This window comes from Nematostella vectensis, chromosome 4 (assembly GCF_932526225.1).
Source record: "Nematostella vectensis chromosome 4, jaNemVect1.1, whole genome shotgun sequence".
Lineage (NCBI taxonomy): Eukaryota > Metazoa > Cnidaria > Anthozoa > Actiniaria > Edwardsiidae > Nematostella > Nematostella vectensis.
The window spans coordinates 13,000,799-13,026,202 of NC_064037.1; the positions used below are offsets into that span (position 1 = coordinate 13,000,799).

The 25,404-nt window shown below is 38.2% G+C and overlaps 2 protein-coding genes across 7 annotated transcripts in view; one reads left to right on the forward strand and one right to left on the reverse strand.

The window, feature by feature from the left end:
* The window catches only part of LOC5511062 (nitric oxide synthase, brain), a 31,930-nt gene extending 18,777 nt beyond the window's left edge, over positions 1-13,153 (forward strand). For 4 of the 5 annotated variants that reach the window (XM_032380291.2, XM_032380290.2, XM_032380289.2 and 1 more), the window contains exons 11-36: positions 741-842; positions 929-997; positions 1,171-1,254; positions 1,487-1,528; positions 1,633-1,715; positions 1,794-1,938; positions 2,519-2,623; positions 3,277-3,320; positions 3,693-3,800; positions 4,093-4,267; positions 5,249-5,390; positions 5,887-5,965; positions 6,662-6,846; positions 7,254-7,390; positions 7,893-7,937; positions 8,443-8,568; positions 9,147-9,231; positions 9,319-9,406; positions 9,768-10,122; positions 10,831-10,956; positions 11,063-11,128; positions 11,207-11,292; positions 11,377-11,413; positions 11,522-11,569; positions 12,105-12,217; positions 12,349-13,153. In XM_032380291.2, coding sequence (XP_032236182.1) covers positions 741-842; positions 929-997; positions 1,171-1,254; positions 1,487-1,528; positions 1,633-1,715; positions 1,794-1,938; positions 2,519-2,623; positions 3,277-3,320; positions 3,693-3,800; positions 4,093-4,267; positions 5,249-5,390; positions 5,887-5,965; positions 6,662-6,846; positions 7,254-7,390; positions 7,893-7,937; positions 8,443-8,568; positions 9,147-9,231; positions 9,319-9,406; positions 9,768-10,122; positions 10,831-10,956; positions 11,063-11,128; positions 11,207-11,292; positions 11,377-11,413; positions 11,522-11,569; positions 12,105-12,217; positions 12,349-12,394 — 2,721 coding nt within the window. In that variant the 3' untranslated portion in view covers positions 12,395-13,153. The remainder of the gene's footprint in view (positions 1-740; positions 843-928; positions 998-1,170; positions 1,255-1,486; positions 1,529-1,632; positions 1,716-1,793; positions 1,939-2,518; positions 2,624-3,276; positions 3,321-3,692; positions 3,801-4,092; positions 4,268-5,248; positions 5,391-5,886; positions 5,966-6,661; positions 6,847-7,253; positions 7,391-7,892; positions 7,938-8,442; positions 8,569-9,146; positions 9,232-9,318; positions 9,407-9,767; positions 10,123-10,830; positions 10,957-11,062; positions 11,129-11,206; positions 11,293-11,376; positions 11,414-11,521; positions 11,570-12,104; positions 12,218-12,348) is intronic. The other variant, XM_032380292.2, reaches the window with a different exon arrangement.
* On the reverse strand, positions 12,906-24,561 carry LOC5511085 (leucine-rich repeat-containing protein 70). Of its 2 annotated transcripts, none has more exons than XM_048726453.1 (17): positions 24,313-24,561; positions 24,156-24,227; positions 24,010-24,081; positions 22,933-23,004; positions 22,534-22,605; positions 19,652-19,723; positions 19,499-19,570; positions 19,355-19,423; positions 19,188-19,250; positions 18,658-18,732; positions 17,062-17,133; positions 16,890-16,961; positions 16,716-16,781; positions 15,355-15,426; positions 15,081-15,283; positions 14,595-14,738; positions 12,906-14,439 (listed from the first exon to the last, which is right to left on the reverse strand). In XM_048726453.1, the coding sequence occupies exons 4-17, from the start codon at positions 22,953-22,955 to the stop codon at positions 14,015-14,017; spliced, it is 1,500 nt and encodes a 499-aa protein (XP_048582410.1). In that variant the 5' UTR covers positions 22,956-23,004; positions 24,010-24,081; positions 24,156-24,227; positions 24,313-24,561; the 3' UTR covers positions 12,906-14,014. The 2 variants fall into 2 exon arrangements, with proteins under 2 accessions (XP_048582410.1, XP_032236184.1); XM_032380293.2 differs by having other exon boundaries at positions 19,355-19,426.
* Between the last annotated feature and the right edge of the window lie 843 nt (positions 24,562-25,404).

The window sequence follows — 25,404 nt, forward strand, 5'->3', positions numbered from 1 at the left end:
CGCCCTACGGGCTCGTGCAATTTATGATACTTTTTGAAAAATTACACTTGAACTAAGAAGTCACGTGACTTCTTATTTCAAGTCGCCTCTTCCAGAAGACGAAGTCGTTTAACTGTGAAGTAAAACAAAACAAAGCCCGCTTAATACGGACACCCCGATAATAAGGACACTTATGAAAGTCCCGAGGGTGTCCGGGGTTCCACTGTATATATATTTTTAGGGTTTTATTCATTTAATTTGTCAAATGTTGTTTATTGCTTTTTCTGTTTTTGTTTTATTTCTTTTGTTTTATAAGCCGTTTTAAAACTATGCGTTTTAGAAATGTCATGCATAACTTAACAGTGCTTCAAATTCGGATAATTTTTAACCGGTTAATTTTAAATGTTGAAAAAAAAAAATCGCAGAATATCCAAAGGTCGACCCATGCGTATCAAATTCTTTTGCACTAGTTTCTTTTCTCAAGCTGGAATAAACTCGCCTAATAGGATATCATGGAAAATCGTAGAACATCGCAAACGAGCTATTCATGTCTTTTGCGTCGTTGCGATATTCAAAGATATCTTTGAATTTCACAAAGTGTGATCTCGCACCTTTTTTTCTTTATTTGGATTTATTGCGATTTTCTGAGATATTCCAGGATATCACAGAAACTCGACTATTATCGCAAAAAAAGTAATTTTCATTTCGCACAGATAACGTGCATCATTTTCACACCTTTTTAACCATTTTTTTCTTCATAGCCTGTAGCCAAAAAGTTGGGCTTGGACACTAAGAGTAACGCATCGCTTTGGAAAGACATTTCCTGCGTGGAAATCAACGTGGCCGTTCTCTACAGTTTCCAGGCAAGTGATTAATAGTGCAAGGACAGCTATACGGACACAGTCAACCGAGTACTGATGCGTTCCTGTTTTGTTTTTTCGTGCCATAGGAAGCTGGAGTTACTATTACCGATCATCACACTGCGTCCGAGACTTTCATGAAGCATTTTGAGAATGAGGTAAGTTGGCAATTAATGTTCTTTTCGTGTTTCTTTTCTTTGTCAATTCACCCACCTTCTATATCCTGTCAATCAAACATCAATCGTTAACCAGGCTTAAGCAGAGGAAAGCCACAAAATGTGGCGTTTGTGTTACGACATAGTTTTTTATTTGTTACTTTTTTTACCTTCAGACAAAACTGCGCGGTGGATGTCCAGGGGACTGGGTATGGGTCGTGCCGCCACTGTCGGGTTCTGTGTCCCCTGTGTTTCATCAGGTAGAGAAAATTTACACTATCTCTGATAAAACTACTAAACCCTCAAACAGCTCAGCCTACTAGAAACATACTTTTGTCAGCAGAATTTAATTTCAAGTCTGGTTAGATGATATCGGATCTGGTTATAATGGAATTTTGAATCGGAATTTACTAGTTTAGCTAGTCTAGTTTTACCTGTTTAACTAGTCTAACTTAGTTTTTTTTATCTTAATTATTATTTTCTAATTTCCAGGAAATGTTAAATTACATGTTGAAACCAAGCTACGAATACCAAGTAAGTGATTTTTACACTGGGATTGGCCGCACATCGGGCTAATGCGACAGTTTTGAAAGTATACGAGGTAGACAGTAGAGATTCTTACCTTTTTTATGCAACAGGATGACCCATGGAAGCATTACAAAATAACAACTGCAGAGTCGAATTCCGACAGAAAAAAGCTTTCCTTCAAGGAGGTTGCCAAGTAAGAAAACCAGACTTTCATTAGATAATGTCATCTAATATAAACTCAAAAGAACTGGAACCTTTTTTTTCTTTTCAGGGCTGTGAAATTCTCTGCCAACCTGATGGGTAAAGCTATGGCAAAACGCACTAAGGCAATCATACTGTACGCCACTGAAACGGGCAAGTCTGAGAGTTACGCAAGAATGCTAGCGGACCTCTTCCTTCACGCATTCGACCCAAAGGTGAGGATTCAACACAAGGGGGAGGGGAGGGGAATTTAGCATGACGGGGGAATGGATTCCTCTGCATTTTTTAAATAAAAATGTCTTTTCTTACGATGCTGTGGAAACATGGCGGTCATGTTGGGGTGCGGGCAATATTTTTTCACACCTTAGAAAGATGATATTCTCCATTGAAGTAGAAAGTTATTAGTAGATTTAGTAGGGTTATTAGTAGATGTATCTAGTAATTTTTCCTTTTTTTAATTGGCGATAATGCACAGCTCCTCCGTCGTCGTAAACTTGCATTTTTAAAAAAGGTTAAAAAGGCAGGTATTCTTTCTGTAGAGAATTCAGGGTCTGATACTTTTTTGGGTTGTACGTCTCTATCCTTGCTATTTTTGACATGCAGTTTTTAGGTTACCAGTAATATCTTTACGCAAGCGATCGTAGTAATCAACATCATATTTTTTTAAATCACTGTCATTAAATGTATTATGATGATGATTTCCATAATCTTCGTCACCATAATCATCATTGTACACTTTGTTCTTTTTTGTCCGGTTTATAAAACCTACTTTCCATGGATGTTGCTTATGTACAGGTCATGCGGATGGACGAATATCCCCACCCAGAAATGGAAAACGAGCAGCTTATTCTTATTGTCACCAGTACTTTCGGCAACGGAGACCCGCCGGAGAACGGAGAGGTTAGTACCATAAACCCTTTGGATTCAGCCAGTCAGCAGCGAATCATCGAAGATCAGAGTTCTAGAAAATATATGGTTATTTAGTATATAAAACTCGGGAACCTCCAAAGAACAAGCGATTAGATTGGTTGAGAAACTCGGGATAAATGCAATATACACGTCCTAGGAGGTGGATATTTAACTGCGCCCCGAAATAGCAAAATGGCGGGTGTAACAGCCGATTTGCAATTGTTTCCGAAAAGAAAATTGCCATTTCCTTCGGCTCTCGGTAGATATTTCGCCACTATCCACCCCAATGGAAATGCTATAATTGTTAATTATATAAGTCCAGACGTGAAATGGACTGTCTCAAACATTTTAATGTTTTTTTTTTCCAAACGTCGTTCAAGTCGTTTGCGCTAATCCCTACTAATCTAATAACCTATGTTCGTTTAGTCAGACATGTAGTCACAATAAGAAGCTTCCTAAATATTTTTAAATTATTATATTAAATTATCTTTTATTATTTTCAAAAGGAAATGACCAATTGATATTTTAAGGCCTGCTACATATCTGTTTCTATAACCGTTATCATTGCTAACTGGCTAAGCTCTCGATCGTCTCGTAGGGGTATATTCATATGATTACAGTAGAGTTTGTATTTCATTTTCTAGTCATTCGCTCGATATCTCTATGAGCTCCGCCATCCAAGCAGTCAGTAAGTCATTGCAATTTTATTTATTATCATCAGCATTACTATTTTTATAATAACAATGAAATCCTTAGCGCAGTTATTGGTTGCGGCTTCCTTAGGCTGATATTATCTATTGCTTTTAATAGTCAGGGGGGGATTACTTTTGTAGTGTTTAAGCGAGGGGTTGGGGGCAAGGGAGGCTTTGAAAAGAAAACCCCATGCTAAAACATAGTCCATATGCTGCATAGTAGTGATTTTTATTTCTCTAACATCATTTTAAAGTAGTGCCCATGGTTCTTGGATGTGCTCGAGACGCGACCTGATTGTCCGTGCTGGCTGATGTTGTTTATTTAAACAATTAATATACATAATTATAAATACATAAATGCGTTTTAGAGGGGCTTCTACGCGCAAGATCCAAGCTGTTAGCAACTTGCTGATGCAGAAAGAAAAAGAGCGAGGGCTATGCATAAAGGACGACGAACAGCCTCTTGCAAGCTTAAGGTTTTGTTTCGATTCCATGGGTCTTATCTTCATTACTCTTTTTACCTCATTTTAAAAGGCCTATCCTTTTTTAACATAAGTATTTCAGTATCATCATTTCATCCCTTGAAAATTGAACATTTTGTTTTGTTGTAGTATACGTATCGAGATGCAGAGTAATTTTAGCTTGGATTTTTCTATATTATTTGCTCATTCAAAAATTATTTTAACATATGAAACCATGCCTGCGTGATGCCTTGTCAATAGGTGCAATCTTTTTCGTATAAACTAATCTTAAATGATTCTCCTTCAGGTACGCAGTGTTCGGGCTGGGTTCACGAGCATATCCCAATTTCTGTGCGTTTGCGCGGTCGCTGGATAAAATTATCCAGGAGCTCGGAGCCGAACAGATTCACAAATGTGGCGAGGGTGACGAACTGGCAGGGCAGGAGGAATCATTCAAAACGTGGGCTAAACAAGTCTTTAAGGTGAGTCCAATACTTTTTGCAAGGCTCACCCCTAAACTATGCTTTTCTCGATCTTCTTTCTTCCACGTGTTTATGCCTCTATTGGTACCTCTATTAGGCCGTAGTTATACTTTGGCACTTTAGTAATTGGTTTTTTTTAATTCTAGACGATTTGGCCGCATAGGTGGCCGCTTTATGATAGGTTGGGAACTTAGGTGGCACCTTTGGAAGAGCGTCGTTCTCTTGTCCCTGTACTTCCCACGACTATTCCCGGTTCTGACGTTAGTTGAGTTAGTTCTAGCCTTTGCTCCAAGGATTTTTCTCCGGTTTTCCTTCCTACTCAAAACCTACACTTTTGATCTCAGCCATATACCGTGGTCAGACATGAGTCAACAACCAACAAAACGAACCAACACTTTTGATCTCAGCCATATACCGTGGTCAGACATGAGTCAAAAACCAACAAAACCAACACTTTTGATCTCAGCCATATACCGTGGTCAGACATGAGTCAAAAACCAACAAAACGAACCAACACTTTTGATATCAGCCATATACCGTGGTCAGACATGAGTCAAAAACCAACAAAACCAACACTTTTGATCTCAGCCATATACCGCGGTCAGACACGAGTCAAAAACCAACACTTTTGATCTCAGCCATATACCGTGGTCAGACACGAGTATTACGGTGGCTGCCTGTTGTGCCTTCGACTTGACCACGTTATATCTGCGCTCTCGCAATTCAGCATCCCAGCTGAAAGAAGGTTGATTTGATTCCCATTTTTTTTAATGGAGTTAAGTCATAATTCATAATTTTCATTCATCCGGATTAACTGACAGAGCCTTTCCCTGATTTAGAGAGGTATTTTAAGCGCGAAAGCTTGAATAATGTTTTTTGCGTGCAAATTTTACTGCACTTCATTATGGTGGATTGTATCATTAACAACGCTCAAACTATAACTTTGCGTTAAAGGCTACATGAGTTGTATTTTCTGTACAGGCTGCGTGCGACACGTTTTGCGTAGGAGAGATGGTGAACGTCGCCGAAGCAGACGAGTCCTTGAACACTCTGTCCAGTGGCTGGTCCCCTGGGAAATACCGCTTTACTAGTGTTAAGGAGGAGCTGCAAGATGTGTGCAAAAGTAAGGACAAATCGCAGCGTGCCGTGCTCTCAAATAAATGAATAAATTAATAAGGCACTGGTTACACGGTATTACGAAGTGAGCAGGAATCAAATACGTCAACCTTGACAATGAGGCAAGGAGATGGAGAGGGGGCGATTCCTCGTCCCTAACCCCACTCATATCCCCACATCATACGTGTAGAAAGCGTCAGGCTATAAATAATATAAAATTATGAGATTCTCCGTAACGTATGCAGCCATTTTGGGCTGCGTATTCGGGTCTCGTTTGCGCATAAGCCACGCGAAGGTTTATGTTAAGATTCACGCTAAGGTTCAAGTCTGATTTTTCAGGCTGGCTTTCATGTAATAACGGATGGATTGTCAGATAAGCCGTGGTCCACGGAAAAATTTTGACACATCATTGTAATCAGAGTGATCACTTTAATGTGTATTTATATATAATAAAATGTATATAATTGTATGTTTGTATAATATTATGACGCTGATTTCTTTAGGTATCGCGTCTGTCAATAACAAGCCTATCGTTGGCGCTAAAGTCAAATCCGTGAAAAAACTACAATCAGCCGACTCGAGGTAATGAGAAGGTTATATTCTGATTCTTTTTTCATACTTCTCCTGTTATTCTATAGATAAGGTAAGGCAAGCAAAGGCATGAACTGTGTGTGTTTTCAGTTGTTTATACAGTTTGCGGAAGGTAGAGCTTGAAAGATACCTTTATTCTTGATTTTCCTGTGACATCATAAGCAAAGCCTCCTCCATTCCTGGGTCAGTACGCAGCTCTTACAAGCTGCAATTTGATTGGGCAAATGAACAATATCCGCACCTCGACACAAAAAACGAGTAGAATAGAGACAAAAGACTCCTTTGTAGAACAAAGATAATAGGAGACAAAGCAGCTGCGTACTTACTCCCATTCCCAGGGATAGATTTCTATTGTCCATTCAACAGCCTACCTTTCCTTAATTTTGTTCATTTTGCCTCCTGGGAATAAATGAAAGTCATCAATATACCATTCTTCTACAACAAATTACATTTTCTCCGAATGTAGGAGAATATGGATGGATCATACAATAATCCATTTAAGGCCACCAATGTCTGGCCCTGACATCCCTTGACTACCTCTAAGTTTGCGAATAATTAGTACTCATAAACACCTGCGGACTTGTATATGCCATTCACCATTTGCCGTATACATTTTGCAGTAGCAGTGTTTTTGGAAATAGGTATGTATTCTCATAGCCAATGCCACATTATCAAACTCTCTTCCAGCCGATCTACCATACTTCTCAAGCTGGACACCAGTCCAGCGGCCGAGTTCCATTATAACCCGGGAGACCATCTTTCCGTCTTCCCCTGTAATCGCAGGGAACTGGTACAGAGTCTTATCGATAGATTGTGCGAGGCGCCAGATCCAGACCAGCCAATCAAGTTAGAGGTCTGCCAAGAGACCTCGGGTAAGAGTAGAGTGCGAGAAGCCAAGCGTGGTTACCAAGACATCATTTTGATAAAGCTTGCCAAACCTGATGCGAGAACTACACTTAATGCTCATTAACTTAAACTTCATTGATTGTTTTCTGTACACTGAAGCATTTTCTTGTCACGCCATTTGTCGAAACCTTATTGGCTAACTTCCTGAAACTGTCAAGGTGGCCACTGTAACGCGCGTGGCATTGTAAAAATCTTATCTTCACTTTAGCATATCGTCTTGGTGTTTGATTTTCGCCCTTTTTAAGTATATCAAATAGTATTCATTTGAATTTGATTTATTATATTTCATTTTTTGTTAAGGTACTACATAAAAGGGAAAATTTAATGTTATGTATTGATATTTTTCTGGGTTTGAAGCTGGTTATCCTTTCAGGGCCATTCGGGAAGACGAAGAAATGGACGCCTGTAGACCGTCTACCTACACCGACAACAGTAAGAGAAGCGTTCTCGAGATTTATCGATATCGCTGGGACACCTACGCCGCAGATCCTGAAAAGTCTTGCCTCTTTGGTATGTCCCTATTAACATGAAAAAAATTGCTGTTTTTGAAGTCTGGTACCGCGAAATAATATGTTATTTAAAACCTTCTCAATCGACTAAAGATGGTTACAACATTGCGTTTTCACAGTCACATTTTTTATGTTCAGAATACAAGTCATAGAGTTTAGGAAGCCTCCCTGTTACGGCCACCTTAAAAATGACAGTGAGCTTGCAGTTATTCCAAATAAGAAAATTATGAGTATTTTACCGATAAAGGGGGAAGGGCGTTTTGATGCAGATGTTGGGGAAAAAATGTGTAAAATCAGGAAAGAGAAAAAGCCCGTCGGCGCCTATATAAACACATGACTGTGCGAACTTGCCATAAACCCAATTACATCAAATGGTTGAATGGTCAACCTTAAAATCAAGCCTGTTTACTAGTGTTATTTTTACGGTGAGCTAGTATGAAGAGGTGTTGTAACATGTCAAATTGTCAAGTAAAATTTTGTTATCTTTTTAATGTTGTTTTTAGGCTACAAATCCAAAGGATAGAGAAGCACTCGAAACACTGGGAAAGGTAAAACTAACAAATAATGTAAAATCGTTATTTAGGATCAAAAGGGACATTAAGGATAAGGCAAATGCAAACGTAGAACGAAATATTGTAGAGTAGGACTGTGTCGCACCAGTCCGGAACAGACTTCAATTGACTTCAAATGGAAAGAGTGACACGAAAAAGGATGATAAGAAGACGGTTCATCTTTGAAACGAAGCAATGACGGTCGATCACCTTTGAGGCGAAACCTGTCTTTGTCTCCCTTCACTGCAAAAAGCATCATTTGATGATAGGACACCTTGAGATATCACCTGATGATAAGACACCTCGTGCTGGCTGCAAGTCATCTAGAAATCCGATAATATAGAATTTCCAGACGTCAAGATTTTCTTGCACGTTTTATGGGAGCGTTTTGTTCCTTTCTTAATAGACGTGGCACCTTTAGGTTGAAGGCCAAAATTGTAGTGATATGGTAAAATAACTAAAAAATGATCCTTCATATATCGATCTCAATGCTAAACCACAGGGGGATAACCACTACGATGATTGGAAGTATGAGAAACAATCCAACATTGTAGAGGTTCTGGAAGAATTCCCGTCCGTCAACGTCGAAGCCGAAATGCTCCTGACCCAGCTTCCTCTTCTTCAACCGGTAAGAACATCTCTGTATGCAACCATTGTCATATGTCTTATCTTCCCTCAATTATCCATCACAGGAATTTCACATTACAACTGTCAACACAACCATCGTTCCCAGAACCACGATGATATCGTGATTATTATCATCACCACCACCAACACCATCATCATCATCATCATCATCATCACCATTTCCAACACCCCCATCATCATTATCATCATCCATCGTCACCAACACCAACAGCAGCGCCATCTTCACCACCACCATCATCATCATCACCATCACGCCAGTACCACCGCCTGCACAACAGGCACCACCATCGCCACCTTATTACCACCACCACCACCACATACAGCACCATCACCACCACTGTCATTATCACCACTATAAGTATTATCAACAAATTACCATGACCACTACTTCCACAAAAACTATTTCAACCGTTATTGTCCACCACAATAACAATGATAAACAGCACCATCGCCATTGCTAATAACATCAGTAGCAGCAAAAACAACAACAACAAAAACAAGTAGTAGTCAGTAGTAAAACAGCTATTTATATGTGCTCTTATTGATTATTCCATTTAGCGTTTCTACTCGATCTCCTCTTCGCAAGACTTTTCCCCAAACGAAGTGCACCTGACTGTTGCTGTCGTGCAGTACAATAAACGAGGTAAGGATCATTATGAGCTGAATCACGGTAAATAAATTATCATTTTCTTGTTTTCTTTGTTACTAAAACACGATTCTGTGTTTACAGAGGGGAAAGGTCCAGTACATTACGGAGTGTGCTCAACTTGGTTCAACGGCTTGAAACCAGGAGATATTGTACCCTGCTTTGTTAGAAAGTAAGTTTGTTCTATTTTATATCCTTAGGACAACAACCAAGTGTTGTAGAGACCGGTAGTGTTATAGATATCAAAGTAAACCACTGTTGTGTAATCTAACAACACATCAGTAAGAAATGACACACTTTTTTTTAGTTTAAAAGGAATTTCCGCAGTATTGCATAGCTGTAAATTTTAAGGGTACTTCAATGAAAAATAGTAAACTTTTTGTGCTCGAAAGGGATTTGCACAGTACATGCAGTATACATTTGTGGATGTTTCAATGAGAAATGCGCACCCTTCTTCTACGCTCCAGGCTTGTGTCTTCTTTCTCGTTTTATCTAAGCAGCATATTCAAGTGACGTCCATTGTTTCATCACAGGGCGCATTCATTCCATCTCCCTGATGACGGTAGCCTCCCCATTATCATGGTAGGGCCTGGTACTGGGATTGCTCCCTTTAGAAGTTTCTGGCAGCAGCGGCAGTACGACATCGTTAAAAAACCAAGCCCGGTCCCTAAGCCACGTGACGCAGCACCCGTGACTACCAACGGTGACTCAGCAAGTTTAAGCTCGGCAGTTAAGGAGGGGAGTGGTTGGGGAGACATGGTGTTGTACTTTGGGTGTCGTTGCTCGACTCTAGATGACATTTATCAGGAAGAGACCAAGACGGCACACCAGGATGGTGCTCTTGCAGCAGTGCGCACTGCGCTCTCTCGTGAACCTGGACATGTAAAGGTAAACACGTATACCTAGCTGTGGGCAAACAATGCGAAGGGTGGAAATATGCATACTATGCATACAGCTTAGACCAAACAATGTATAGAAAAATAAGCATACGTAGTTATGAGCAAACATTGTGAAGGTAGCTATTGTGAAAAAAGATGAGTTTAGCTATTTTCTATGAGAAAACAATGTGGAGAGAAAAGCTGATAAAAGTTTACATAACATTTCAAATTGATTTCAAATGAGTGGTGGATTCAGGAAGGATCCTAAACATTCGACAGCCACATTTTTAGAATTATGCTTTTTATCAATTGAACCAACTTTTGAAACTTTATGTAATGTAAGTCGTTAATTAAAGGCCCAATCTTATGCGCCATATTTAAGGAGTTGATAGGATCTTCTTAGAAATTCCACATTCCACAACAACCACTATCACCACCATCATCACAACCAATACTATCATTATCACAACCACCACTATCATCACCACCACCACTATCATCATTATCATCATCATCATCATCATCACCACCACCATCATCACCACCACCACCATCATTATCATCATCACAACCACCATCATACTCACCACCATCATCACCACCACCATCATCATCATCATCATGATCATCATCATCATCACAACCACCATCATCACCACCACCCTACGTATTGTAAGGGGTGCCTTGCACATTGGTGAGGATAATATTTTTGCCATAGCAATACGTACAAGACTTGTTAAAGGAAGACGCAGATGCCATCATCGACAAGCTCGTGGGTCAAGGTGCACATTTGTACACTTGCGGTGATGTTTCCATGGCAGCAGACGTCTGCAGAACAATCCAGGTTAGACAATCCACTCAGCGATCAAGACCGATGACCGCTGTCGTCTTGACGGCGTTTGCGATCTAGAATGTTTTTCAATTGTTATGATAATCTTTGTGCATTTTAGAAATTACTTGAGGAATATGCCGCGATGACACAGCAAGAAGCTCAAGAATTTATTGACAACTTGAAGGTTCGCAAATCAAAATCATATATTGAAGCCGTAGGAGGACTACTATTTATTATCATTCTTTCATTTTTGTTATAACAGAGCTCTGGACGTTACCACGAAGACATATTTGGAGTGACCCTCCGAACTCGTGAAGTGACCAACCGAGTGAGAACTGCGGCCAGAAAGTATGTCGTATGATCATTTACATGTCACATGGCTTGTCATCATTGCTTGGCTCCTCTTTATTAATATTTTGGGTTATTTCCCAGGGCATGGGTATATGTCGCAACAGCAAAGAAAATAAAGGTGATAAAACTGTTGATAATTATTTATTTCCCTTTCTGGGATGATTGCCACCATTTTGTGAGTTCGCGAAAGACAAACCTGATTATAGGTGTTAATATTTTTTAATAGAAATCAAGTGTGGCCGGCCTGTTAGGAGGGATCAATCAGGACACAAACGTAAGCTGTCATTGAACTTCCTGAACCGCATGGATTAATCTGATTGGTCGCAAGACTGCGCAGGCAATACCAAGGACGAGATTAAAATGAATCATGTACAAGGCTTCCGGGATACACCCTTGTTCTTATCCGTTATATGTTATACATGACGCATAATACCAGTCAATTCCCTAGGCGTGCCCGTTGGTTCAGAGAACTAACCTAACCGCCAAATGCCAGCATACTGTTCTTATCTATTGTACAGGAGTTCCCTATTTATGGCTCTGTCAACTCGTACCCTTTGTTCTAGCGTCTTTGACCACATAACACCAGTCCACTGTTCTCATTTTGATTCCTCTCTAGACCTGCCCTACCTAAATGCACGTTAGTCCGGGAAAGAAACGTTAAACCGACCAATACCACCCCAATGTTCTTATTTATTATCTATCATACAGGACTTTTAGACATGGCTAGCCCAAGTAACCGTTGGACCGGGAAAGCAACCTTAGACTGACTAATGCTAACCCACTGTTTTCATTCGTTATCTCTTATACAGGACTCCCCCAGACGAGGCTCGCCCAAGTACCCGTTGGACCGAAGTACAACCCTGACCGTACACATGCGATCAGATGAGGAGGTCATCGAGGAAGAACAAAAGGAAAACCTTGCGTAAGGCCTGTTTAGTTGTATGCCATACCTTTTTGTTTGGATAAATATATTGTCTTTGTTTTCAGAAATATTAATATTGCTCATAAATACTCACTGGTAATATACTTTTATATTACTGTATCTTATTATAGAAAAGAGGCAAAGATAAAACGGTTTCCATCCCTCCAGGAGAGCTAAAACGGGACAACCGTGCAGCCATCGGCATCACGGATCATGATGCAATCACCGATTGCATCACAAAGCAGTCAGGTGTAAAAATCAAGAAGGAAAAGATTCCCATTCTTTATCTGAAATGAAACGTATAGCTTATTGTTTGTGGCGGATCCTACGCGGAGCCCCCATACGTAGGGCGTTGGAACAACCTTTTAGACAAAGAACAATACTAGGGATTTTGCTTTGTGTTCCTTTACTTTACTATGAGGCTGAGGGATGAATGAGGTATGGATCTTGGGGATCCGCGCGGAAATTGATGTGGGAGGTTATAACATAATGGATGGCCTTTCGACTTTTCACCCTTAAATTACACCCTTTTAGGCCTTAATTTTTTTTTTCTAAGCCCTTTTTTGCTCGGGAAAAAGAACAATCGCCCCATCAGTCTATTGGGGTTATCTAAAGTACTCAACACCCATATATCTGCCTTGCCAACATACAATACAAAAAGCTAGGTAAAATCAATAGTAAACGTTTAGACAGAAAGATGTTTGGTTTATTTCAAGGTATATAGGTAAAGAACAGAAGTTGTTAAAAAAACTTAAGTTTTCCTGGACATAATGCAAAAGGGACAAGAGTTTTTTTTTTCATTATTCATGACAATTGTAGAGGTTTTGTCCGTCGAGGTATGTTAATATTGAGTATATAACAATGTGCAATAAGATTATATGTGCAACAACTTCTGAATAAAAATTTCAAAAAGGTCAATAATGACCTGAAACGGGATTGTACTACTAGTTAAATCTATTCTCTTCAGAAGTAAGGCAAGTTACACGTGTCATGTGACATTCTAGTCTGCTCGAAGACAGTAAGTTGTGTTTTATCGCGGAAAAAAAGATCCATCGGTTAATCGGCTGCCATCTTGGATTTAGGGGTACTCGGGATACCGCAGACTACTATATTCTTTTTGGACATATATAGCAATATGGTCTTCAATTATTATTTTTTTTTATTTTACAACAAATTCTTCATAACCGTGCAGTAATTCCTGTTCAAGCCGTTTCTGATGCCTACCATCCGTGAAACAGACTTTACGGTTTCTCGCCCTCATAAGGCTCCTTTAAAGCATTTATATATGATTGTAAATGATATGAAAATATCATTTTGTGGGATTCCTTTCTGATGGCCGCCGATCAGTGGATGGGTCGAGTATTTCGCTATAAAAGTCACCCCTTCAAAACCTACTCATACTTTATTATATTGACTGACTGACTGATTGATTGATTGATTGATTGATTTACATAAAATTGATATATACATTAAATGGGTATCATTTTCCATTCGCCTCAAAGTATTTTTCTTGATAAATTCACTAATTGAATGCATAAGCTTAATCTTTTATAATAGGTTTGTGCGGTGCAGTATAAGTAAACTAAATTGAGATTAGAACTTGGTGACGCGCTTATCAGTAACAAAATTAATGACATCTCATAAAGCAGCTTTGTCTTACAGCATGAACCCATAAACGAAAATGAAATTCAAATTCTCTTTATAGATCTCTTTATAATAATTAAGATGTTATTTTCAATACCCATGATGCCCTTCGAGAAACGACACATGATAAATTCACTAATCAAATACATACTCTTAATCTGAATAGGTGTGTGCGATGCAGTAGTAAGTAAAATTAGTTAAGATTAGAACTTGGTGACGCGCTTTTTTCTCTTGACTCTCTTTGCGTCCTCGTCCTGCTGTTCCTCTAACATTTCCCCCTAGACACGACTCTTCGCGCGGACACAGATGTGGCTGAGGGAAAGATCCATTAAATGTGGACAAATTTCTTGAGTACGTGTTGTTGAAGATTTGAAGCTGACTCGTGAAGTTGATGTATTGCTCCTTTTCCGCGTTTGATCTCCAGCTCCAGAAATAACCATTTTGTAAAGTCATAGATTCGTTGAAACAGACCGCACCAAATTCAGGACATGGAAGACACTCGTCAAACCGGTCTAGACGGTAATAGTTTGACTGGCATATGCATGCTCTGAACCCAGCAAAATCGTCGTTTTTTGTGCCTGGAAAAAGAAAACTGTCAGTTTATGATAGTTTCTCCTTGTTTTTTGTTCTCGTTTTCTACTTGCTTCCCAAATCTTTGAAGTTTTGGTGTTTTATGATATACTAACTTGACAAACATTTCTTTGTGATTTTAATGTAGTTAATAATATCAAACCTTCAGGGCATGGTAGACAGTCCCTCTCGGATGTTCCCGGGGCGACCTTCAAGCTTACAAATGTTCCGTTTGGACACAGCTGACAGCCATTACCATACCCATGACGATCACCATAAAATGCTAACGAGTCCTGGTAGAACCCTCCTGTGAATACAATGTCGATGCAATTTCCTTCATAAACTATTAGCATCACTGTAGCAACAAAGGTATTAAAAGCTCTACATGGCCTGAAAGCTTCCACCATCTTATTAAATTGTTCGTTTCTTGATCTCATTTTTTTACGTTTTTCAGAAGGGCTCTCGTAAGTTTGTTTTGAGTCCTTTACATTTTAACTTGTACTCAAATGATGTTGTTGAGATGTTGTCTTCCGTGAATTATTCATAAATAAAAGTCGTCTCCCGCTAACTGTGCATTTACTAAATTCAAAGAAACATTTATGGGGGATGGAGGATACTCCATCCTTTTTATTAATTTATTGTGACTTACCTGCAGGGCATTCTCGGCAGTGGAACTGATGGCCGTCTCCGTATGTCAGGTCATACCCAATCATACACGGAGTGCAGGAAAGGGCCGTTCTATTGCATTTGAAGCCCGCGCTTTCAAATCCTTGGTACAGCCTATTACGGCTTGACATATCCATATATAACATGTTTGTTATCGGCTCGGGTGGGCTTTCTTTTAGAGTGTCGCTGCAAAGAAAAAAGAAACAGCCTTAAGTTTCCCTCTTACGTCACAATGCTAAATAGTATGTAGCACTTACAACGTCAGACTAAAAAATGGAAGCCATGCCATCCTGCAACTAATAATCTTCAAATGTGTTTCGAGCAGATATCTGTAAAATGAAAACAAAGATAAAAATTTCAGTGAATAATTCATTCATGTTTTTAATCCCGCTAAGTCTAATATTTATTAACTTTTGCCAAATAATTACGAACTTTGTTTACCTTACATTTTCGTGGATAATACCAAACTTTTTTTTTTTCGCTTTGACAATGCTTTGTAATCATAAAAAAACAAAGATTACATTCTTTGAATTTTGACCAACAATTATCTGAAATAATTTAATTCAAATTGATGATGGGCCGTTTTCTCTTTACCCTCCTGCGAAGAGCTTTCTGTGTCGATCGTTTACTTTGCTCCACATCAACCTCTACTAAAATGAGTCCGGATTTCGCGTCCCCGAAATCGTCCAATCACGGCGAACCTTGATTTCGGTGGCTAGATCAAGATTCCCCCTTCTTTTCATTTTCCTTTCGCGGACTCGAATCGGCTGAGCGTGTTGCCAGTTAAACATCACAGAGAAAAGCGACTTTCAAAATCTAGTTCAACACGCTGTTAGCGCTAAAGAACTATGAAGAGGTCTGTGACATTATTTGCAACTTGAAGGTCGCAATAGTCTATGTTATATCTCTGATTGAATAAAACCCTGAATCAAACCGTCATACGCATTATTCAATCGTTTATGTCCGGAAAACATCTTGTATTGTTGAATATACACAAGCCATTTTGCAGCAAGAAAATGTTAGACATCAATAATATATCAATAAGAACTTAACTCTAACAAATCAGGCAAAAAAAAATTCTGTCATAAAAGGATTATTTTTATTTAATTATTATTTGTCGTCTGTCGGTCGTCGACATTATTCCCAGTCTTGGAGGTGAGCGGTCCGGTATCTGGCTCCCTCACCTCACGCGAGAGCCAATCAGAGGGCGCTAAAATGAGTTATAAACAGTTTTCTTCTTTATTTTACGGCAGCTTCTGGCCTGTTCTATTGAGAAATTGACATTTCCCAAACCGATTACCCCGTAGGACAATATGACATTTTTCCCAGGTCATGACAACAGATCACTGATCAATTTTAATCAAGTCAATTCTAAGCTCGCCCGTCGCCATGGTTTTTTCCCAAGACTCTTGGCTGGGGGCCCTCCTGAAAACATTCCTGGAAATAAAACCAGCCAGGGGGTTCGCCCAGCCCTCCCCCCCTTCCAGCAGCCAAAATACAGTAAATGTATGGGACATTATCTCAAATACGGTAGAAAATGCTTTTTGGGCCCCCTCCTGTTAAAAATCCTGGCTATGCCGCTGCCAGTAAATCACCATCCGAAAAATGTTATACTCACAAGTGTCTCAACCCCATCGGCAGTGCTCGATCAGCAATATAATTAATAGGATTGTGCGACAAATACCTATAAATACAAAGATACATGGATATGTTCGATCGTATTATCTAAAACAATTTTTATATAATAACACCAATTTTAAAATATTGTCTAAAATTTGCAAGTAATTCTTACAGAACTTGTAGTGAATAGGCTCCATAGAATGTAGCAGTCGTTATTCTTCGAATTTTGTTGTTGCTGAGTACACTTGATGAAAATAGTCATTTAAGTAAGTTAACATTGTATAAAGAGACATGAATATATGAAAAAAGACATATCAAGCTGGGTCAACATTTTCCATACTTACAGATATCGAAAGTAGAGAGAGTTTATGAATGTATAATCAGGTATTTCCTCGATGTTGTTGTAGGATGCCCATCTACATGAGAAATTTTAACATTACTAGCATTCCCCTGGTATAGGGGGAATGGGGCTACTACTTTTGAGGTTGCTCGGCGACCCGTGATGTTTGGCTTTACCTGTTTTGATGGTACTCCTTCCTCGTCCGTTTAAGGGTGTTGGGACATTTCTTGTCACTTAGCGATTCGGTTGTTAGGCGCGCGCGATTATCCGGGAACTTCACTTCACTTTCGGGAAAATCGAATGGCGGGAGAACAATTAACGCGCGCGCGACATTCCTAGCTTCGAAAAAAACGCCGAAACTTGCGAGAAAAACATAATAAAACAGCAAATACTGTAAAACAAAAATAGGCGAGTATGATTTTACACTTAAAGCACCTACATAGCAATCTGAAGTTCTTATTTGTGCAAGAAAAGAGTTGTTTAAATGCATATTTTACTTTTTAATAGCGAGAGAACAAAAGCGAGAGATAACAAAATTCTTTGACAACATTCGAATTTGTAACCAGGATTGATCGTGATTTTTTAGGCAATGAATATTCACCTAACTGCCGTCTACAAAACTACGTATTGATTTTCCAAAATTTTAAAAATTAAAAGAAAAATTAAAATTAAAATTGTGCAAAAAAATTTTAATATTTGGAAGAATCGAAAACGCCTGCGTCACTTTGTAAGCACCCTCTTGAATAATGTTATAAAGCTATATTTATCATTGCAGTTACTTCAACAGCTAAGATTATAGAATTTTTATGTTGTGCACAAATTTTTGGTGGATTTATAACGTCTTGAAGTTTTCCTAGCAACGGCCCTCAGAAAAATGTCCCAACACCCTTAAACATGAACGCGCACTATAAAAGGGAAAAGCTGTCATTGGTCATTTGACTTCACTCAGTGCAGAGCTCCGTAGAGAGAGGCAAGAAAGCTATAGTAGAGCTCATGATTGGTCAATAACACATCATTGAAGTAAACACAGTCTATTTATTAGCCTTTTGTTATAACAAAACGAAAAATTAGGGGGATAAGATAGGTTTCGAAGTGATGAATTTTGAAAATGTGTTATTTATTCGCGCGCACCTGACTGACGCCATTTCAAATGAGCGCGCGCACGCTGATTTGAATTTTATTTTTCAATTCAAACTAACGCGCGTTGTGTTTGATTTCTCAATGACAAGTTTCGCTCTTGTGTTTGTAGAGAATTGACTCCAAACACTTTCCCGAATATGCCTGACAGTTCTTTAACAATCTCTTGTATTTTACAGTTGTCGTAGTTTGTCGCGCGGCTTTACTTTTTGCTATGTTTTCTTTTGGCAGTTTCAGAGGTCCTAACTCAATGAAGTGTGAATGTGAATGACGACGACTTGCGCGAGAGCTTGCGAAAAACTACGACTCAGTCTACTCTTTACCTGGATGTACACTGGGTTCCCTGTTTTTATGTTTAGTTATTTGTAAACAAAAAATCTGTATGTGGAAGCCAAGGGTCAACAGTAGGGAAGGTTTTTTTATCGCTTTGCTAAGACATAAAAAAGTCCATAAGAGTACTCACAAGGCTTCTAGATTCCATCCAAATGACCTTATCATTGAGCGGTCAAGCGACACAAGTTGGTTCTGGTGAATCAGCCTACAGTACATTCAAAACATGTGAAAAATCATTTTGTCGCTGTATAACAGCCGAATCTAAAGTGTTTACGACCTGAAATAATCAATAAATTATCATCAACAGTCGCAAATTCTCAACAAATTTTGCTCGTACTTCCATGGTCTATGCAGTGATCTTTTTCGATTTAGCTATCCCTTATTAGGTGTCTCATGCTAATGGATCACCCTATCAAATAAAATCTCAACCACTCTAAGAGATGTGCTTTTTATAAAAGTAAACAATTTGACAAGATCTGTATACTTAAAGGAGTTAATGAATTAATAATAATAAAGATAAATATTGAACTGCACTCATTTTTTTAAAAGAACGTATAATTTTTAGTTTCGGCAAGGCCGTTCTATGTTTTTGGAGCATTTCAAGGCTGAAAATGTACTTAACGATGTTCTGAGTGCTTATTCGTAGGTACTTGTACTTACAGCAACTTAATACTTCTGCTACCACTCATCTGAATACTCGAGAGATTATTCATTCCCAGGAACCTAAAAAAGTAAGTCTATTTTACTTAATTCACATTATTTTTTAACGGTATTTTGTGACAGAATATTAATTGCCAGTTGCAACCCTTTCATGGTAACAAACTTACACAATTTTAAGGCTTGGCTTGTTTTGAAAAATTTTACTTGGCACTTTGCTTAGTTTGTTCCTGGGGAAACTTCTGAAAAAAAAGCATATTATCGAGGAATAAGACTGGTACATCCATGAAATGAAATTTTTCATCTGCACTTACATAATTTGTAGGCTATTTAAGCCATCAGTTAAATTCTCCGGTAAGCTTGTAATCAAGTTATTCTCGAATATTCTGAAAAAAGAAACATTGTAATTGACAAGAATAGCATCATTGAAAACAACATCATTAAGGTAAATAATCGTGCAAGGTTACATTTCAACTAGGCGTCGGCAGTTCCTGAAGATCGCATTTGGTAGGTGTGTTAGACGATTTCCAGCCAGATATCTATAAGAATAATATATAGATTTAGGCACTGCCTAAAAGCGGAGCCCGCATTAACACTTTTTCTGTTGACTGATTGAGGGAGTTTTAGGAGAGCTAGGACCCTGCTCTCCTCATCTTTAGAATGGATTTTTAACGAGATTAAAAATACCTAAGTTTATTACAGCAATATATGTAGTTACAAATTGTATTGGCCCCACCAAATGGATCCAGCCAGACATGACGAAAAAACATGACATGACGCTTCAAATAAGCCCATTTCACATCTAATAAGAAGGAAAATTTCTCTAAGTACTTAGTCAGTAATAGCAAGCAAAATATCGAAATTCTAAACTCTTGTACAGTTGTTAATGAAATACACCAGTACAAGCCAAGTAGCTTGGAAGGATTTCATGAAAAAGGTAGACTCATGTATCAAGGATTTTTATGCTGCTTCAAGCTACAAAAGAGTAAGTGGATTTAAAAGACAATTCTAATACTAGGAATATAGGAATATACTTTTTAGAGAAAATATACAGGCAAGATAAAAATTACTTTCTTGCCCAGTCATAATGAGATGCTTGAGATAGGAATTTAGCATTTTATAAATTGTTCAAGGGGAGTGATGCGTGCAAGGTTGTTATTAAAATATGTTAAGGGGGGTTTGAAATATACAGTACCGATGTTTGGAAAACAGTTACATGTAGATCAATTTGCAAAAAAACATCATGTAAGACACATTATTTAATAAATAACAGGTATTCTATTACAAATATCACAATGGACCTTTTGGTAAAAATTGAAGCTATAGTCAACAGAGCATAAATGCTTTAAAAAACGATAGAATAAAAACAAAATAATTCGACATGCTCACAGACTTTATCCTTCTAAGGAAATCTTCCAGAGACTCCTTTCTCGGGGATCTGTCCTATTGGGCCTCAATTTTCGTTCCTAAAGAAACACAATCACATTGCAACCTTGACAACAAATTGGTAAGAAAATATGCGTCGCTCTTCTCGAACCCTGACAAAATTATTTCTTCAGAGAGACTCAAGCTTGTCATAGAAGCTCAATTTTTTGCTGCTTAGTTTTTTATCTTCCACTATTAGTTGTTTTCCTTTCTAAATCCAATAATTTTGACAAAACTCCTTCGGACAGCCTTTGCCGCCATTTTTAATTCCGAGTGTTTTTTGGATGGATAACCGCTGGTTTTTGCGGGCTCGCGTGAATACGAAAGCGCCGATTTTGACCACCTTATAGCAAATGGCAGCCATTTTGACATTGTATGTGCACTATTACGCATGCGTGGCGGCCATGTTGTCTCTTATTTCTGGGAATGCAAAACATGCCAAACAAATATATACAAATATACACTCTTTTTTTCATAAGAAAGTCTAATTTTCAGTTGCGGCTGGGACGTTCTTTTTCATCAATTGTATTTGACGAATATATTGAAGATAATTCTACAAACGATCAATGGTAATAATATTAAAGGTTGTTATTATAAAAACAATTTGATTCTGCATTTTTTAAAAACACATCAGACAAAAAAAATATTTTGCTGCTATCGAATCGGCATTCTCTTAGCAAATTTGGTGAAATCTCAGTTCTCGTTCTTATTAAATAGAAAGAGTGTAATTGAATGGCCATCTATGTTTACGAGAAATGAGAAGGAAGTTCCCTAGATTGGTTGAACATATTGCAGACATTAACCCCTCAACCGGCCTGTACCGGCTTTGAGAATTATTCACGACCAAAAAAAATCATAAATGCAAAATAGACACACGAAGATGAAGATACACAGGCATTAGTCTAAGTGATAAATAATCTTAAAGGTATGCATCCATATAAAAAGGTGATATCAACTTCTTTTTTTTAGCTAAATAATAGCTCGGGTTCTTTCAAAAATTTCAAATCGAACAAGGAAAAACAGCAGAGCCAACCCTCTCAAAAATAGATACCTTTATTCTGATCATCCAGGTCCATTTCGATGCCCTCAAAACACAATTTCCACTCTTTAAAGGCTTGTGAAACCACTTGTTGACATAAGAGATTGCAAAGGATTCTGAGACATCAGTTGAAAAATTGGTAGGGCCAATTAACACTCCTCTCCCCAAAGTCAGACGGTTTTTTATAAGTTCACTTCAAAGCCAAACAAATCAATTCCAGGTCATACAGAGCCAGAATAGCAGTGTAAACAATTTTCGAATCAATTTGGTTTCAGAAAAGACAGCATTTAGGAGAGGTGTGGTGATTCATTAGATAATAATTTTCTCATCCAGTCAGAGCCAAACAAGAAAAAATCATCATGAATCCACCTTTGCTTGCACATATCTATAATCACAGCACTCAATTATACCCCAAATAGACTTAAGGATGTCCTAAGGCACTCTCCCACTATGCTCATAGCTGTATTTTTGATGAAAAATACAAGCAACCATCAACTTGTGCCCGAATAAGCACAGCAACGATGGAGTAAAATGGGACCGCAAAGCACTGTTGGAAAGTTTGGATAGCGCTGACTAGGTGCCGTGGTGATTGAATTTGATGGGCTGTAAAAATATCAAAATATCGGGGGGTACCTGTTTTGGTCTATTTTTTTTAATGGGAATTCAGCTAAAAAAAATAGCCAGGAGTCAATGGGTTCAATATAGAATCTGTGGCGACCTAACTTCTTATACAGATTTTTTACGAAAATCGATTAGTTTTTAGAAATTAGTACATTTAAGCTAATAATAATAATAATAGGTGGGTTCCTTTGTAATTATAGCTTATTTTCATTTGTGACTGATACTAAGTGTGGAGCTCAATTGCTTTAGTGTGAAAATACTTACATTATTTGGAGATCGGCATTGTAAAAGAATGTGTCGTTTTGAAGATATTCAAGTTGGTTGTACGCAATTGATCTAGAAGATGGGCATAAAATGTTTAAAATACAGTACATTATGCACACAATTGAGCAGTGTTAAGGCAAGGTGGCGGACCGAATTATCGTATAACTGTCAAGCAAAGCACGAGTCACCCTCCCGATGAAATACATATTTGCTGTGGCATTTGAGCGAATAATATATATTTAGCAAAATTGAACTACCCACACACTAAAACCTGATTTTGGGGGAATTTGATATGGAAGGCGAAAGCATGCTAATAGCTTTAGTTTTGACCTAAATAATTACGAGAAAGCAAATTTAGAATAAGGTTAATTCTATTCATACGGCCAAAGAAATACTCACATGCTTGTCAAGGCGTGGTTCATGTGTAGAAGTCCATCAGGAAGAAAAGATAACTTGTTGAAATCCAAGTAGCTGAAATAGTAAGGCAAACAATACAGTAACAGCTATCTTTTAGGTTCTACCACCAGTTGTAACCGTTAATTTTTGGGTTAGACCAAATATGACCACTTAGCTGGGGAGGTTTGTTTGTTTGTTTGAATGAGCCTTCGCACCCCACGCCTATTCCTAAAACTATGCATTCGGTATAGTATGGCTTGACACATGATATACTTACAGAGCATTCGGTATAGTATCACTTGGCGCATGATATACTTACAGAGCAATCGGTATAGTATGACTTGACGCATGATATACTTACAGAGCAATCGGTATAGTATGACTTGGCGCATGATATACTTACAGAGCATTCGGTATAGTATGACTTGGCGCATGATATACTTACAGAGCATTCGGTATAGTATGACTTGGCGCATGATATACTTACAGAGCATTCGGTATAGTATGGCTTGGCGCATGATATATTTACAGAGCAATCGGTATAGTATGACTTGGCGCATGATATACTTACAGAGCATTCGGTATAGTATGACATGGCGCATGATATATTTACAGAGCATTCGGTATAGTATGACTTGGCGCATGATATACTTACAAAGCATTCGGTATAGTATGACTTGTCGCATGATATACTTACAGAGCATTCGGTATAGTATGACTTTGCGCATGATATACTTACAGAGCATTCGGTATAGTATGACTTGGCGCATGATATACTTACAGAGCATTCGGTATAGTATGACTTGGCGCATGATAACTTACAGAGCATTCGGTATAGTATGACTTGGCGCATGATATACATACAGAGCATTCGGTATAGTATGGCTTGGCGCATGATATACTTACAGAGCATTCGGTATAGTATGACTTGGCGCATGATATACTTACAGAGCATTCTGTATAGTATGACTTGGCGCATGATATACTTACAGAGCATTCGGTATATTATGACTTGTCGCATGATATACTTACAGAGACTCTAATTTCGTTATAGTATTACTTGGCGCATGATATACTCACAGAGACTCTAATTTCGTGTTGTTACTGAGTAAATATAACGGAAGGCGTACCAACTTGTTATTAACAAGGCTCCTGCAGGAAATAAACAGGTAATAAGCATAAGTCACCATCAGAAACTACTGTAAAAAGCTGCACGTACTACTTACAGATGAAGTAGGCGCGCGTTGTTGCTAAACGAAGATGAGTGGAGATGTTCCAATTCGTTGTTATTAATATATCTATACAAACATAAACATTAAACTGGCAATTAATATCACCTAAGTCACCTTCAGACATACTGCATGGAACTCACGTACTACTTACAGATATTGTAAGCGCGTGTTGTTGTTGAATAAAGCTGAGGGGAGTTGTTCCAGTTTGTTGTTAGAGAGATATCTAGAAATATAACAAACATCAGAATGTTATTATATTTATAAATAGTTGTAGAGAAAATAGAAAACCTCTCCACGGAACCGGCTTTTCAGATGTCAACGAGAAGGTTTAAAGTTTCAAACTTCTCATCTATGGATAGTCGTATGGAAAATCGTATGGAAAAACAAATTGCTCTGTCGGTAAACCAAAAGCAGTTAGCCATATGGGATGTTGTCAGAGATAACTATTTCGAGATACTTTCAGTGTTCTGATTTGTGGAAGTCCACTGAATGTGTCGTTGGAAAGAACCCTGATATTGTTACCAGAAAGAGATCTGAAAAGAAAAGAGCAGAATACATATTATTATCTCTTTTAAGTAATATTTCTTTATAAGCACTCGTATCCCTGTTTAACTACCTGAATACCTAGAACCTAAACGTAAGATAGACCATAGAACTTCGCGATAAGTACTTACAAGGCTTCGAGAGCCGGAAAATAGTCTAGGAAGCCATTGGGAATTTCTGTGATACCGGTAGAGCTAAGCCATCTAAGAGGAAAGAAAAGGAATAGTCCTATAGTCGAATTCTAGTAGTATAGTATGCACCGAATTACCAGTTTTTTGTGCAGGAATACTATTTTTTGTGCAAGCACACGTAATGAACCTTTGTTGACACAGGTGTTTCTTTTGTTCTCCACCATGTGCTTTTAGAACTAAAACCCAAGAAACAAAACAGAAAAAAAAAACGAAACAAAAACAGCCTATTATTTTATTTTTGTATTTGTTCTAGCTCATAGCTTTTCTTGGTGTTAATAAAATGTGTATATAAATCAACTCTGGGTTGTCTTGTTCATTCTTGTAGGGGTATTGTATGGAAATTATGCGAGGTCGACTAAAAAACAACGGACCGTTGTTTAGAGAGCAATAAAATAAATAAAACACATAACGAGGGAAAAAATTTTGAGACCGTTTAAGTATAAATGAAGAATTTTTAGCTACCACAATTGAAATGTGCTTTTATTAGAGTCTAGATTATATAAAGTTAT

Coding starts and splice junctions, on each gene's coding strand:
- LOC5511085 (XM_032380293.2), bottom strand. CDS start 22,955: ATGAACCACGCCTTGACAAGCAT. Junction 16,782..16,889: donor GCCTATTCACTACAAGTTCT/GTAAGAATTACT, acceptor TTGTATTTATAG/GTATTTGTCGCACAATCCTA. Junction 15,284..15,354: donor CCATTTTTTAGTCTGACGTT/GTAAGTGCTACA, acceptor TTTTCTTTGCAG/CGACACTCTAAAAGAAAGCC.